General features: G+C 41.3%; 1 protein-coding gene across 1 annotated transcript in view; it reads left to right on the top strand.

The window, feature by feature from the left end:
• The first annotated feature begins 2,507 nt into the window (after positions 1–2,507).
• The window catches only part of LOC123362850 (sodium channel protein type 5 subunit alpha-like), a 121,649-nt gene continuing 108,182 nt past the window's right edge, over positions 2,508–15,974 (top strand). The window contains exons 1-7 of the mRNA XM_045003356.1: positions 2,508–2,635; positions 2,791–3,085; positions 5,803–5,921; positions 7,986–8,078; positions 9,842–9,970; positions 13,735–13,826; positions 14,757–14,978. Coding sequence (XP_044859291.1) covers positions 2,843–3,085; positions 5,803–5,921; positions 7,986–8,078; positions 9,842–9,970; positions 13,735–13,826; positions 14,757–14,978 — 898 coding nt within the window. The 5' untranslated portion in view covers positions 2,508–2,635; positions 2,791–2,842. The remainder of the gene's footprint in view (positions 2,636–2,790; positions 3,086–5,802; positions 5,922–7,985; positions 8,079–9,841; positions 9,971–13,734; positions 13,827–14,756; positions 14,979–15,974) is intronic.

Raw genomic sequence — 15,974 nt, 5'->3', positions numbered from 1 at the left:
CATGTTAAAGGGACTTGGGTTGCTTGACTTAAGACCCTGAGGGGAAAAGGCCACCCCCACTTACGTGGGGATGGGTCTTTTTCTCATGGTTTGTGTTTATGAACCCTGGTTGTGGTGTTTTCCCAGATTAATGCTGAGTTAACCTCATAAACTCATAAATTGTTTGCCCTATGTAACACTGATAGAGAGAGATATGCACAGCCGTTTGCCCCTCCCCCAGGTATTAATACTTACTCTGGGTTAATTAATAAGTAAAAAGTGATTTTATTAAATACAAAAAGTAGGATTTAAGTGGCTCCAAGTAATAACAGACAGAACAAAGTAAATTAACAAACAAAATAAAATAAAACACCCAAGTCTAAGCCTAATACAGTAAGAAAACTAAATGCAGGTATAAATCACCCTCAGAGATGTTCCATTTGTTCTTTGATGGACTAGCCTCCTTTTAGTCTGGGTCTAGCAATCATTCACACCCCTGTAGTTGCTATCCTTTGTTCCAGTTTCTTTCAGGCATCCTTTGGGGCAGAGAGGCTCTCTTGAGCCAGCTGGAGACAACATGGAGGGGCTTCCCCAGGGGCTTATATACTCGCTCTCTTGTGGGTAGAAACCCCTTCCCCTCTCCTATGGAGGATCCAGCTCCAAGATGGAGTTTTGGAGTCCCATGGGCAAGTCACATGTCCATGCATGACTCAGTTCCTTACAGTCTGATGCCTCGTTCCCAGGAAAGCCGAGATGTGGATTGGCATCTCTCGAAGTTCATTGTCAGCTTAAGTGTTTCTTGATTGGGCACTTACTGAGAGTAGTCTTTTCTCAAGAAGCTGACCAAATGCTTCACTGAGGCTACTTAAAATCAAACAAGTACATAGCCAATATTCATAACTTCAAATACAAAAATGATACATGCATACAAATAGGATGATTATATCCAGTAGATCATAACCTTTGCAGAGATATGTTACATGGCATATCTAGCATAAAACATATTCCGGTTATGTCATATTTATACTCACAAGCATATTTCTAAAAGCATTATGGGGTGCAACATTAAAGCCATGTCTGGTGATTAGCTGCCCTCATGTCTGAAATGCCCCCTTTTTCCCACCACTCACACTGCATCCCCTCTCATTCTCCGGACATACAGTGTTCCCTTTTTGTGATTCAGCTGTTCCTTCTTCATGTCTTGGCCCTCTGGCCAGATCATTATGTTTTTCCTTTCCTGTGGTGACAAAATCCCACAGGATAAACCATCCCAGGCAGTCTTCATATCGACTGCCCTAACTGTGCCACTTTCCCAGTCGCTGGGAGGGTAACCTAGGCCTACCCTCTACTCTGGTTTCCAGCCCAGGGATCCTCTAATCAGTGGCCAAGGTCTTCAATGTCCCACTTTGCTGCTGTTTGCTGTGTCCTACACCTTCTCTCAGGCTTCCACCCCACCACCTTCTGGGTAAACTCTTCCTTCAGGGCTTGGATCCCTGGGGTTTCTACTCTCCTCCAGTAGGTTTCCTCCTTTCTCTATCTAATGCCTAGAGAGTGACTGCAGGCTTGCTCACTGTAGCCCTTTTTTGCTGTCATCTTCCTGGCTTTATACTAGCCCCTCCTGTTCCTTTTCAGCTGGGCTCCGTTGTCAATCAGGGGTTACTTAGGCCACCTAATTCCCCTCAGATGTAGCACATCAACTTAATTGCCCCTTCTCATGCTCATTAACACTTTCCAGTCTAATGTGGTGTGAACACCCCACCACATTCCCCTTTTTGAAGTTAAATGCTGCTGTGATGGGGTTCTTTGGTATTTTTCTCCCTACAAGGATGTTAAATTAAATTACATTATGGTTGTGATGATCAAAAGGTTCAGCTACATTCACCTCTTGGACCTGATTCTGTGCGCCACTTAGGACTAAATCAAGATTTGCCTCTCCCCTTGAGGGTTCCAGGACTAGCTGCTCCAAGAAGCAGTCATCCAGCAGGGCTCCTATTCTTAGCAAGCAGCTTCAGATGCTTTTACATTTTTGCTTTGTATGCTCCTTTTACAGGAGATGGAGATAGAACACTGGTATCAACTGGTTCCATGCCAGTTGGAGTTTGGCAGTTGGGCTCCAACACTTAGTTCATAGAATGGTGGACCCCTGCTGTCCATCCATTTGGGGGCAAGTGGAATCTTATTGATTTGAGGAAGGCGACAGCAAAGGGGAACTTCCAGGCTTCAAGGAAGGAACCTGTTAACTCCTTTTTCAAGAAAGCAAATTGGCTACTCTTTGATGGAATTAATGAAGAGAAAGAAACAAATGTGGCAGGGCACCTCCTCCATCTTGCTGGGCTTAGCACTTCCTCCTCTTGCAATGGGAGGGGGGCACTGGTGTGCCAGTCCTTCCCCTAAACAGGGAGGAAAGCAGCCTCTCACTCTGGAGAAGCCTATCTCTCTGCTGCCACTAACCCTGCAGCAACTTGTGTCTCCTCTTTCACCAGAAGAGGGGTTTGTAAAGGTCTTGGGCAGCCCTTAATTGGTCTCCAGAAACCCCTGATTAACCCAAGATAAACTCTTGTCAGTTTACATGGAAAAAGGCTAAAATATCTGACATGCACCATTCTCTTACAACTGTCCAGCCTGACTTTGTCACATAAGACATCTCATTTAATAGGTAATGCAAGTTTTGGTTGGTGGTGGTTTGGTTTGGTTTGGTTTGGTTTTTCTAGGAGACTGACAGCTACAAAATCAGGTGTAGTTATAAGCCAACTGTGGTTGGTTGTATTTGACAGGTTTTTGGTAATCACTTACGTTGATACCTCTTGTTAGCTGTTTCCACTACTAGGTATACAATCTATAACAGGAGGAAAAGGATGAAAAGATGGCTGACTTCTCTCTACCATGTTCTAACAATTTCTGCAAGTTCACGCGTGAATCCTTGGCTGCTATTGAGAAGCGAATCGCTGCCAAGAAGGAATGCGTAGGTCAGAAGCCTGAAGAGAAACCTCGGCCCCAGCTTGACTTGAAGACTTTCCAGAAGCTGCCTGCTCTCTATGGAAATCCCCCTCAGGAGCTCATTGGGGAACCACTGGAGGATCTTGACCCTTACTACAGTGATCACAAGGTTAGACCCATCCAAAAAGTTTGTTGTTTTAACTTTGCTTTATTAAGAAGTGCAGAGAAGAAATGCTTATGCTGAGGGATATGATTTTTATGCCTCCTTGACCAGTTGTTAGTAGAGAGCCTTTTCTGGTTTATGGGTCAGAAAGCTAAATTTGGCAGTGCTTCCTTTGAATGATTATATTAAGACAGCTGTATTAAATCAGGTTATAATAAAACAGGTACCTAACATACTTGGAGTACTAAGCGATAATGTAATAAAACCTTAACTTTATAATCTACTAATCAAACAGAATGAAATTAATCAGCACGAAGCATATGCACCACTTACTTTCTGCTTTAGCTGGGGTCGGCAACCTTTCAGAAGTGCTGTGCCGAGTCTTCATTTATTCACTCTAATTTAAGGTTTCACATGCCTGTAATACATTTTAATGTTTTCATAGAATCATAGAATTCGAGATCAGAAGGGACCATTATGATCATCTAGTCTGACATCCTGCAAGATGCAGGCCACATAAGCCGATCCACCCACTCCTTAAGCAAGCGACCCCTGCCCCATGCTTCGGAGGAAGGCGAAAAACCTCCAGGGCCACTGCCAATCTACCCTGGAGGAAAATTCCTTCCCGACCCCAAATATGGCGGTCAGCTGAACCCCGAGCATGTGGGCAAGACTCTCCAGCCATACCCTCTGGAAAAAGGCTAACAATATCCTATCATTGACCCATTGTACTAATTACCAGTGTGGCACTTAATTGACCTATTGACTAAGCCCGTTATCCTATCATACCATCTCCTCCATAAACTTATATAGCTTAATCTTAAAGTCATGGAGGTCCTTCGCCCCCACTGTTTCCTTCGGTAGGCTGTTCCAGAATTGCACTCCTCTGATGGTTAGAAACCTTAGTCTAATTTCAAGCCTAAATTTCCTGACTGACAATTTATATCCATTTGTCCTCATGTCCACATTAGCACTGAGCTGAAATAATTCCTCTCCTTCCCTGGTGTTTATCCCTCTGATATATTTAAAGAGTGCAATCATATCTCCTCTTCTCCTTCTTTTGGTTAAGGAAAACAAACCGAGCTCCTCAAGTCTCCTTTCATACGAAGGTCTCTTTCTATAAGTCTATAATATATAACTAAACTATTGTATGTAAAGTAAATAAGGTCTTTAAAATGTTTAAGAACCTTCATTTAAAACTAAATTAAAATGCAGAGCCCTTCAGACCGGTGGCCAGGACCAAGGCAGTGTGAGTGCCACTGAAAATCAGCTCACGTGCCGCCTTCAGCACCCGTGCCATAGGTTGCCTACCCCTCGCTTAAGCTATCCAAATAGGGCTCAAGTGGGACTTTGGTGGTGTATGTTAGCCCTCTTCACAAAGATGAATTTCACCCACACTGAATATAACATTGGACACAATATAAAAATCTGTTACTACATGATGACAGAAAATTGAGTTATTGGTTTATCTAAAGTATCTTCCAGCCTACCAGACCTATGTGTAGGCTGATCAAAGACACTACATTACATGTAGCCTCTCTCTAAAGCCTGCTGATAGTCAGAATCACTTAATACAGTCTATTTCCTATGTTACAAATTTTAACAAGGAAATACAGAAAATAAATATATATATATATTTACAGAACCACCAGTTCTTCGACAATGTTTTCTATAGAATATATTTTAGCCTTTAAAATATATGTGAAATTCTGAGACTTGAACCCACATCTCCCACACTCTGGTTCGAGCCCTATCCCCCAAGCTAATGGGATGGGTTTTTCCAAGGCTTTCCTGTTGCAGTTGTTACATCTTGTATAAATAATTCACTATTCATTGGCACAGGGACATGAGCCCAGGTCTCCCATATGCCCAGGTGAGTTCCAAAACACCTGAGCAATAGAGTCGGTCTCTCTCTGGTCCAAAGAATATTTAGTTATTTATTCAAAGTGGAAGAGCTCCAACTGGAGAAATTGAGAAAGGGAAGAAGAGCAACTGACTGTATATCCCAATTGTTAGGACACTCCCCTTTTCCAGTTTTTAGCGGAAATTCCAGGGACCCTGGTTTTTCAGAAATTCCACCCTGATCCCGAGAAACCTTCCCAATTAAAAGATCAGCTAAACCACCTCTTTTGTAGGAAAAGTTTCAGGTCTGACAAATCAGTATTTTTTGGTGAAAAATTGTTATTGAAAAATTCTGGACGAGTTCTAATGTCAATATTAGTGAATTCTGAGAAAGTGGTTCAGTAAATATAGGCCCTGATCCTGCAAATGCTTACAGACGAATGGAAATTGACTCTCACATGAGTTGTCCCATTTACGTTAATGGGAATACTGACATGAGTAAAATGACGACTTTGCAAATTCTTTTTAAGATCAGGGCTAAAGAAGGAAGTTTCCTACTGAGAACTTCCAACTGATTAATTAATAGCCTAAATTTTCCTTGGGAAAAAAAGGATATGTAATGTGTTCTCCATAGTAAACAATATTTCTTACTGATTCGTTGAAAATTGTGTGGTATAAATATATAACAAATCAAAAGGAATGACAAGAATTACAAAAAAAGTCTTTCAGTTTAAACAAACAAAGTGCAAGTCCAGACATCAAACTTTTACCTATAATCTGCAGCGCTGGCCACAGATACAAACCATTAACATCCTCAGTTAAATTTCTGGAAAAGTTTGATTTATTTAATATTATCTCTCATGTTTTTGTTTTCTTTAAAGACATTTATGGTACTGAACAAAGGAAAAACAATCTTCCGATTTACTGCCACACGTGCCTTGTGTATACTTAGCCCTTTCCATTCAATCAGAAGAGAAGCGATTAAAATTTTGGTACACAAATATCCTTTCAGTTGGCTTTACTCATTCTATTTTTTTAATAATAATACAAGATAATGGGTGTTATACTGTGCTTGTTATATGCTAGCTCTAGCCTTTTTCTAAAAGCAATAATACATGTGCTCCAGATAGCTCACGGATAATTTTGAATGATTTTAGAAATGACTATTATTAGTATATGAAACTGGAAAGTACAGGGATAGATCTGCACAGAGGAAGGATGGCCTTGGAAATCAGGTAACAAAGGGCCCAATTCTGATCTCACTATACCTGTGTAAGTTGGGAGTAATGTCATTAAAGTCAATGCAGCAAAGAGTCCTGTGGCACCTTATAGACTAACAGACATATTGGAGCATGAGCTTTCGTGGGTGAATACCCACTTCGTCGGATGCAAAGTCAATGTGCTTGGTTCACTAGAGTGTTTCACCAGTTTTACACTGTGAAGTTACACTGGAGTACCACAGTGATACTTAGACCCAAGAGAGGGCATGATCCTGCCACTGTACGGATCTCAGAGTGCCACCAATCACATGGAGCCCTGCAAAGGTGTTATGAGAACCCTGAGGAGAAGGATGTTCTGTAATCCAGAGCCCATCCTAGCAGCAGCGGACAGGCTCCGATGAAGAGGTGTTGCATATGGCTCTGCAACAGTACAAGGAGGGTGATTTTTGTCTATGGTCACCTCTCCAGCATGCTGAAGTGTGATCGCATGGGCTGGCCAGCCTACTTCAGACATGCCCCTTCTCCAGCAGGGCTGCCTGTGTTCAGGTCCATGGTGCTTTTGGTGCAGCTGTTGGGTCTCTGGAGGTCCCTGTCTGAAAGGATGGCTCCTAAACTTGCAGCTGGTAGGCATAGGGGAATCCTGCTTCCTGGATTGCATGTCTACAGGGAGTGTGGTGTCCCACCCCTTCTGCCCTCTGCACACTCCTCCAGAGCTAGCTGCACATGGATCACATCTGTGATGTGGTCACTGTATCTGCTTAGCTTTCTGCACCAGTTGCAAGTGGGGATCTGCACCAGTGATGCTACTGAGCTGTGCTCAGTGCTTTTGTAGATCCCGTGTGTGTGGGAGTGCAAACCCCTGGCACCGCTTTCAGGCTCACACCCATAGTTACTATACTATAAAATCAGTGTCAGTGATATCAGGATCAATTCCCTGGATTTTGTTCCTGGCTCTTTCTTTGTGATCTTGGATGAGTGACTTGACCACTTGGTTTCTTTATCTGTAAAAAGGACATAATACAATACATGCCTCAGAGTTTCATGAGGAATTCACTGTTATTACCTTTACTTTTATTGCATTAGTGCCCAAGGGCACCAGTCAGATGCAATACAGACACATACAAAGTCATGGTTCCTGCCCTAGAGAGCTTATAATACAATTTAAGATGGAGACTCCACAAATGAGTGTAACAAATTATATGAGGGAAGAGGAAGGGTAGAAGGAGAGTAGTGCCAAGCAGTGATATATTTTCCACACGTATCTTTTTGAACAAACGTTTTTTGTGTGAGGCAGGATGGTCTTGTGGCAAAGGAACTGACCTGAGACACTGACATCTGGATTCAATTCTCACCTGTCACAACTATCTGTGTCACCCTGGGCGAGTCACTTCGGCCCAGTTCCACAAAGCTACTTAGGCTCCTAACTTCCATTGAAATCTAAATACCTTTGTGGATCTGGGGCCTTTATCTCTTTGCACTTCAGTTTCTCATTTGTAAAATGAGGATAAAAATACATCCTTTCCCCCCCATCATTGGCATTCTTTCCTATTTAGACTCTAAGCCCTTTGAGGTAGGAACTGTTTTTTATTAAGTTTTACATGTGATGCCTTGTGCAATGAAGTCTCAATCTTAGTTGCTTAGATGCTACTGTCTTATAAATAATGTTAATAATAGTGTATTATGCGGTGACATTAATTAAAATGAATAACATCAAAATAAAACTGTTAAGCATGTCAGAGAATTTGAAGTCAAATATTAAATCCACAACTGTTAAAACACTTTGTATATTAGTGACATTTTCTGATTATACAGTAATGTTCTTCACCTTAACTCCTGTTACTTACATTGTTCACTATGTTTATTATGTGCACTATTTTAACCAATTGTGTCTTCATGGCTAATTCACTTGACTCTTCTGGCTGGAGCAAGTATGTTGAGTAAGTATTTCTGTAGGAATTTATTTTTCCTAATTCTCTAGTTCTAATTAATTAGTTAATTGGCCTAATCTTGTAGTCCTCTCACAAGGTAATGTCATATTGGAGTCAATAGGAATTTTGCTTCTGTTAGAACTTCAGGATTGTTGCTTTGTGGAAATAGGGCCATCATCTATTTTCATTTGCTCCACTGTAAACTCAGAGTAACTCATTGGAGAGTAGAATTTGAGCCATGGAGGGGAAAAAAGTGCTAAATTTCTCTTATTGTTTATCTTTCCTCCACCTTTCCTTGCTCTAATCCCTGAAGTCTTTCCTCAGTTTTTACTCATTGCTTTCCCAGACAAGTCTCCCACCAATGTCAATACTGAATAAGGATTTCAAGATGTGATCCTTTGTCTTTTTAAATTTCTTTCAGTAATGTTGATTTGTGCACTATTTGCTCTAGTAAAATATTCTGTCAGATGCTTTTTGCTAGTGGAACTCTGTCTTCAGCATTGCCAGTTCTCGCAATGTTATCACTTTCACTATATATCACAATATTTAGTATTTTGTCTTAAAGCCCCAGCTCTTAGAGTCATGTTCAAACCTGAAAATCTCAGATTTCAGAAAAAAAGGTACAATTCTAGCCCTCCTAGTTGTAGAGGAAAACTTGAAAATGTGACCCCAATAGCCTCAACAAGAGAAGGCAAAGAAAAAGAACCCCAAATGTATTATTTCTAAATGTCATTATTTTTAGGCCAATCGTGTGACTTTTTCAGGCCTCACTCATGAGTTTTGAACACTTGCTGCTGGCAATCCTGTAGTGAACTCTATGTAGCTGGATCCCTGCACCTGCACAAATTCCATTAACATCACTGCAGCTCCTCCTCTTTTGGAGTACATTGCAGGATCAGCATCTGAATTAACAACTTTCAGTCTATCAGCTCATCCACTTTGCTAACTGTAATATCTGAATAAAACTGTGGCATGATTTTAATATACGTCTCCATTTGTAATGGTGTGCTGCCCTAAGTTTCTATGTAAGGGAGTCAGAATTTAGACAGAATATTATATGCTGTGAGAATTGAAAATGCTGTTTGAATGAATTCAGACAGTATTTTCAGAATATTTTTTTCTCAGTGAAAAGGGCTAAATTGCTGTTAAATAATTTCTGAACATATTTTCTGAGTATCAGATGCTTTTAGAATTCCCGCAGGAGACCTCGGTCTTGCTGAAGTGACAAGTGCACTCAGAAAAGCCAGCAGAGCATTTACTGACAATTTCCATTTAAAACAATGCTGCCTTTAAAATGAAGATCCTGTAAGTTTGCATTTCTGTAAGTTTTTCAATGTTCTTTAAAGAAATGGCGACCAGATTCACAAACTGACCAACATACAGCTATTTTGGCACATTGACAAGTGATGATATGAATTATCTTCAAAAATTTTAAAAGTGGCCTGTGATTTTGGATACCTCAAATTTGGAGTGCCCAATCTGAGACACCTTAACATTTTAGCAAAGAAAATTGTCAGAGGCAAGTGAATATGCTGCAGACACAGATGTTGATAACTGCATCCAGACTGCTGTCAGCTAATATCTCAAATTGCCTGTGAGTTAGGTCCTGATCCAACACTCATAGAAATTGATGGAGCCTTTCCATTATCTTCAACGGAGCCACTGGACCTGCTCCCGGAGGCTCTGAGGGAGCTCACAGAGTGAGTACACTGAATGTGCCTCCTCCACTAATTGCTAATGTTCTCGCATTTCTTGGACACTTTACTCCCCAGATACACTTTCACTGGCATTTACACTTTTGAAGTATTGATAAAAATATTGGCAAGAGGATTCTGTCTGAATGAATTCACTTTCCTTCGAGATCTATGGAATTGGTTGGATTTCAGTGTCATTGTTCTGGCGTAAGTAAGGGTGTATATGTATATTAAGGGATATCATGCAGTTAAAGTATTTTTGCTTGTTTTGATTTTTTTCTCTAACTTTTCACTGAAGTGTCTAAATTGTTGTACTTTTCACCCAAGATACAAAATCATTTTAAGGAGCAATAACTGTATCTGGAAAAGCTATTGAGTGCTCCTGTATCCCCTTCATTATAGGGTGCAGAGGATAGCAACCGTATGTCAATCCCTCAAAAGAGGATAAAAGGGACTGCACAGAGGGCAAAGACAGCAATAAGAGACACTGTATTCCATCCCATAGAAACCAGCAGCCCCTTTATTTGAAATAGGGAAAGGATCTGACCTGACAGGCAGTGAGATTTAATATCATGAAGTGTGTATGTGTGCATGCATGTGTGTGAATGCATGTGTGTGAAGGCACTTTGGCCACGTACATAGACACCATTGTAGTCAGTGAATCAAATCTGGGATTTTGTCACCAGAAATACAACCTGAGCTTGAACTACTGAAGTTAGAAAGCTATTACAGTGACAGCCACAGGAGGGAAATAAAATCAAACCCATTAAGCCACTTTATTATAGACTCTTCCTATTATTACACAAGCAGGTCAAGAATATTTGCAATCCGCAGCTCAAGACTCATAAGGGATGTCCATTTTTATGTTAGTTTCCTTTCAAATATAAGTACCAATAGGAGGCAGAACCTATTAGTCCAGGTTTTATTTGATTACTCAGAACATTCCAGAGTGGTGTGAGTTCCAAGGACACTGGGTCTTTTAGTTCCTTCTTTCTTGGTTTCTTTTTATCACAGTAAGGTAATAAACCGGCAATACTATCATCCATAGCATTTCCAATTTTTTCATTGTAGTAGATTGTATGGGGTACACTCCATAACAACAGTGGCTGGAGCTACTCCCTGCGGAATTCCTCTGAGCTGTCTGCACAGACAGCTTCTAACTCACTATGGGCTTGGCTACACTTGAGAGTTGCAGCGCTGGTGGAGGCTTTCCAGCGCTGCAACTTAGTAACTGTCCACACCTGCAAGGCACATCCAGCACTGCAACTCCCTGGCTGCAGCGCTGGCTGTACACCTGGTCTGCTTGAGGTGTAACGAGTGCAGCGCTGGTGATGCAGCGCTGCTCTTCAAGTGTGGCCACACACCAGCGCTGTTATTGGCCTCCAGGGTATTAGGAGATATCCCAGAATGCTTTTAACTAAATTACTCTCTTTGTTTTGTTATGCAGCCTCTCTTTGTTTTGTTGTGAACTCGGGGCTCTGCGGCTCCGGGAGCTGCTTATCTAAAAAACAAACACAGCTCCTGTTTGCTGTGATCAATCTGTGAACAATCAAATGAGATACCCCCCTGCCTGCCTCATTCACAGGGGTTAAGTGTTTTCTTGACGAGAGAAACAGTGGGGGCGGGGTGGAGAAAGGGAGTCGGTTGGAGCAGCTGCTTATCTGGTCTGCAGGCTGTTTGCAGTTAAGAGCAAGGGGTTGGGAAAATTTTCTGATTTTGCAAGTTAGGGAGCTGATACACAGTGTCGGCTTCAAAAATCCACTCTCTCTCTCCCCCCGCTCCCTGTCACACTACACCCCACCCCCCCTCTTTTGAAAAGCACGTTGCTGCCACTTGAACGCTGGGATAGCTGCCCATAATGCATCACTCCCAACAGCACTGCAAATGCTGCAAATGTGGCCACACTGCAGCGCTGGTAGCTGTGAGTGTGGCCAAACACCAGCGCTGTCCCTGCACAGCTGTACGACCAGCGCTGTAACTCCCAGCACTGCAACTCTCAAGTGTAGCCAAGCCCTATGTCTCCCAGTGACAGCACGCTGACTGCAACCAGGGCCGGCTCCAGCGTTTTTGCTGCCCCAAGCAGTGGGAAAAAAAAGAAGCCGCTATCGACAGCAGCTCTGCTGCCGCCGCTTCATTCCCTGCCGAATTGCTGCCGAAGAGCCGGACATGCCGCCCCTTGCCGCTGGCTGCCCCAAGCACCTGCTTGCTGCCCTGGTGCCTGAAGCCAGCCCTGACTGCAGCCCAGTCAACGAAGAGGAGACGAGGAACTTCCTACCACACACACAAATACAGCCACGGAACTTTAGAGTTCCATTATATCAGTGGTTCCCAAACTTTAACAACCTGTGAACCCCTTTCACTAAAATGTCTAGTCTCGCGAACCCCTCCTAAAAATGAATATTTCCAGGGATTTTCTCTTTTACCTGAGAATAAATTAAAAAAGCAGTGATCTTGGAAATATAAAATTTGTTTTTATGACTTTTATTCACACTATTATTATTTATTATTACAGTATTTTTATTACATTATGAAAATGGCAACACTCTTCCAAGATCTCACTTTCGTAGCTTGTATCACTTTGAATAAGCCTGTTTCATCAAGGAGTATCAGATGTGAAACAGCATGAAGGTATTTAAGAAGCCAACTCAAAGTTCCTCCTACACAAGCATTCAGGTCTTGAGTAGTCCAGCCAAACAACACATGTTACGAAGCTTAAACTTGTTCTTCATAATAATTTTAAAAACAGTGCTAGGTGCCTATTTAATTTTAAAAACAGCAAAAAATATCCACCTCCCTTTCCATTTCGTATAAGGAGTCTTGAAATTTAAATCTCCTCAGTGTGACATATATGCTTGCTTTGATCTGCATAGCTATTGGAAGTCCAAGGGACAGCTCTGTCCACCATTAGAGAATTTTTTTCCGAGAACCCCTGTAACATTTCACAAACCCCAGTTTGGGAACCACTGCATTATATCCATAGGTTCTTTTTTGTTACTAGTTCGCCTGGCACTATTGGCTATTGTTCTAAGGGAAAGAATATCAAAATGATACCATTAAAGGAAAAGAGAAATGTGGAATTACACGTGCCTCTGTTAGTGTGTGTAAGTGAAGCTTTGCTGTGGTCTTTCCCATCTTTGCTCCAAACAAACCAGATTGTGTATAAAATAAACTAGGAGAAACATTCTGAGTGAGTCCGAGTCCGATCTCATTAATATCCCTCCCCGTGAAGTTGTGACTCACTCAAAGTCTCAAGCTTGACCTCCTGCTTCGCCAAAAGAACTGTGTGTGTGTGTGTGTGTGTGTGTGTGTGTGTGTGTGTGTGTGTGTGTGTGTGTGTGGAGGAAGGAATAATATCAGATAGAGCTGAGAAGCAGAGAAGAGCAAAGGCTGTAGCTGATAGCTATTGGGGACTCTGTGTTATGGGAGGATGTTAGGCGTCTTTTGTGGAATGGGGCTATTTGGGTGGAGAACTGATTACTTTGCATTATGGGAATATGGGACACAGTTCTAAAGGAGAGATTCAATTCATTTTGTTTTAGGTAGGAAAATAGATAGATTTTATTTAGGAGGTAGGTCTGTGATGCAGGAGAATTGATAGGTTTATTGTGGATATAGGGAGGAGGCATATTTTGAAGTTTTACTTGAGTATCTGTTCAAAACGAAATTATTCTCTTCTTCCTCTGCTTTAAATACATGATTTTGAATAATGTCTGTGTTATTTCAGTTTAAATTTAAAAGTGTATTGTAGGAAGTTGGCAACATGCATAATCAAGCACTGCCATGTAAATAGATTCTATTTGAAGTAACCAAGAAATAGATTTATAATATTTAGGATGAGCCCTTGACATGTGGTTTGTTAATGCACAAAATATTATATACTCAGAAGGGTTAGCAGTTAGGAAAAGGCATATAAAATAGTTGCTTTGTTCATTCAATTCAATAGCATATTGTGTCATGTCTTGATTTTACAGATATGCAACGATATTTAGTGGTCGACGCAGTGTTTCAGTCCTTCGCACATTCAGGGTTCTGAGAGCTTTAAAAACCATTTCAATAGTCCCAGGTAAGAAGATCTTTGAGTATTTTCTGTCAACCACAAGTGATTTTCTCCTCCAACTACTTTATTATTGTTTTTTATTTGTTTGTTTTTTCAAGTCTTCTGTCTTTTTTATATGTATAACTTTCAGCTGTTACAGATACCACTGAATTTGTGGACATGGATGGTGTCTCAGGATTGTTGGCCCAGTCAGAATGATTTAAGCACTGGAAACAATTTGCCATCTAATTTACTTTGTTTATTTATGTCTTTGAGGATTTTGTTTGATCTTTATAACATCTATTACCCAGAAAGCCCTTCTAATTGTTCTTGTTTATCATTGTTTTGACTGTGCAATGTCAATACCTCAACAGACTTGTGCTTTATAATTAATATTTATTATTATTGGGTCAGATCCTATTCAGTTTTTGCTTATTTCTTAATCAGGATAGTCAATTAGGTATTGCCTGATTAAGGAAGGGCTGTATAAAACTTGAATAAGGTCAATGAATCTGGTCCATTGGTCTCTTTCTGGTCTGTCTGTATTATTTTCTGTATGTCTCTTGTGTTCACAGGTCCTCCCTAGGTAGCATCCCTGTAAATTTTATTAGCATGATGCTTATTCCCCTTTCTAGATAAGACAGACTATCCTGATCCTTGCATGGAGGAGGGTGCAATTCACGGGGGAAGAGCATAAGAAGTCAAATGCCCTCCATACAGCCTGCTTTACCCACAAAAGTACTAGGGATAAATGTGTGTAAGGGAAAACTCTACATTTCTCATGTCGATCACTTCTAGCTCATCTGGGCTATGCTCATATTGCAAAGATGCATGTAATACTGGCCCAGTAAATATGAAACGGTGGCTGCTCTATCTTGTTTTAAATCTCCGAAAGAATGGTATGCCATATGTGTATCAGTTTCTCAGTCCATACACTGTTGAATTTTCTCTCTCTAGGACTGAAAGTCATCGTAGGTGCACTGATCCAGTCTGTTAAGAAACTTACTGATGTGATGATCCTGACCCTTTTCTGCTTGAGTGTCTTTGCCCTCGTAAGCCTCCAGCTCTTTAAGGGCAATTTGAGACATAAGTGTGTCAGGAATTTTAACTACACCAACGGGAATATTACTTTAGATGATAAGACGTGGCGCTCACTTGACTCGTTTACTAATGATTCAGGTAAACTGCCCTCTGATTTCTTTTTAAAATGGTAGTTTACGTATATATATATAGACTCCTGCACTGCAAATGATATTGAAAATACCAGTGAACTGCTACCACAACACATTAGTCATCAAAATGCCAGAGTGGTTTGTAAATGTCCTGGGATAATTTCTGCTCTTGGTGATACAATTCTGGCTCTCTCTCTCTCCCCTCTCCCCCGCGTCAAAAGTATTGGAAATAGTGTTCCCAAAGTTTCCGATAATATTCATCTATGTTTCCCAGTATGATACCATAGTAACTGAAATGCACACTAGCTCATTCTCTGATGTAATTCCCAGAAGTTCTGCCCTGTGCAGCGTGCTGAACAGTTATAACTACACAGAAAACTGTTTAAAAAGAACAGGAGTACTTGTGGCATTTTAGAGACTAACAAATTTATTTGAGCATAAGGTGCCACAACTACTCCTGTTCTTTTTGTGGCTACAGACTAACCCAATTGCTACTCAGAAAATGGTATGTTTAAGGAGGCTACACATTTATGTGTTTTGTTGTGGACTGTGAACAGTTTTATTAAAGATTCAGCTAAATTGCTTGCTTTTTTCCTTGAAATACATTCTATATCTCTTTATTCTTCTTCGAGTGATTGCTCCTATGCATTCCAGTTAGGTGTGTGCGCGCCGCGTGCACGTTTGTCGGAAGATTTTTACCCTAGCAACACTCGGTAGGTCGGCTGGGCGCCCCCTGGAGTGGCGCCGCTATGGCGCAGGATATATACCCCTGCCGACCCATCCGCTCCTCAGTTCCTTCTTACCGCCCGTGTCGGTCGTTGGAACAGTGGAGCGCAGCTTAGCTGGCCTCCACTTCCCTAGCTACTCGTAGTTTCTCTCGTTAAGTATATAGTTCAGATGTTTATAGTTGTAGTTAACTTTATTTGTTTGTAGTATAGTATAGTGTATTTAGTTCACAGGTGTTCGGGGTTTATCCCCTTCCCCTCACCCGGTGCCGGGTCCG

Source organism: Mauremys mutica, chromosome 2 (assembly GCF_020497125.1).
Source record: "Mauremys mutica isolate MM-2020 ecotype Southern chromosome 2, ASM2049712v1, whole genome shotgun sequence".
In the NCBI taxonomy this organism is placed as follows: domain Eukaryota; kingdom Metazoa; phylum Chordata; order Testudines; family Geoemydidae; genus Mauremys; species Mauremys mutica.
Note: the sequence above shows the minus strand (reverse complement) of the source record. Positions and strands in the feature narration are given on the sequence as shown.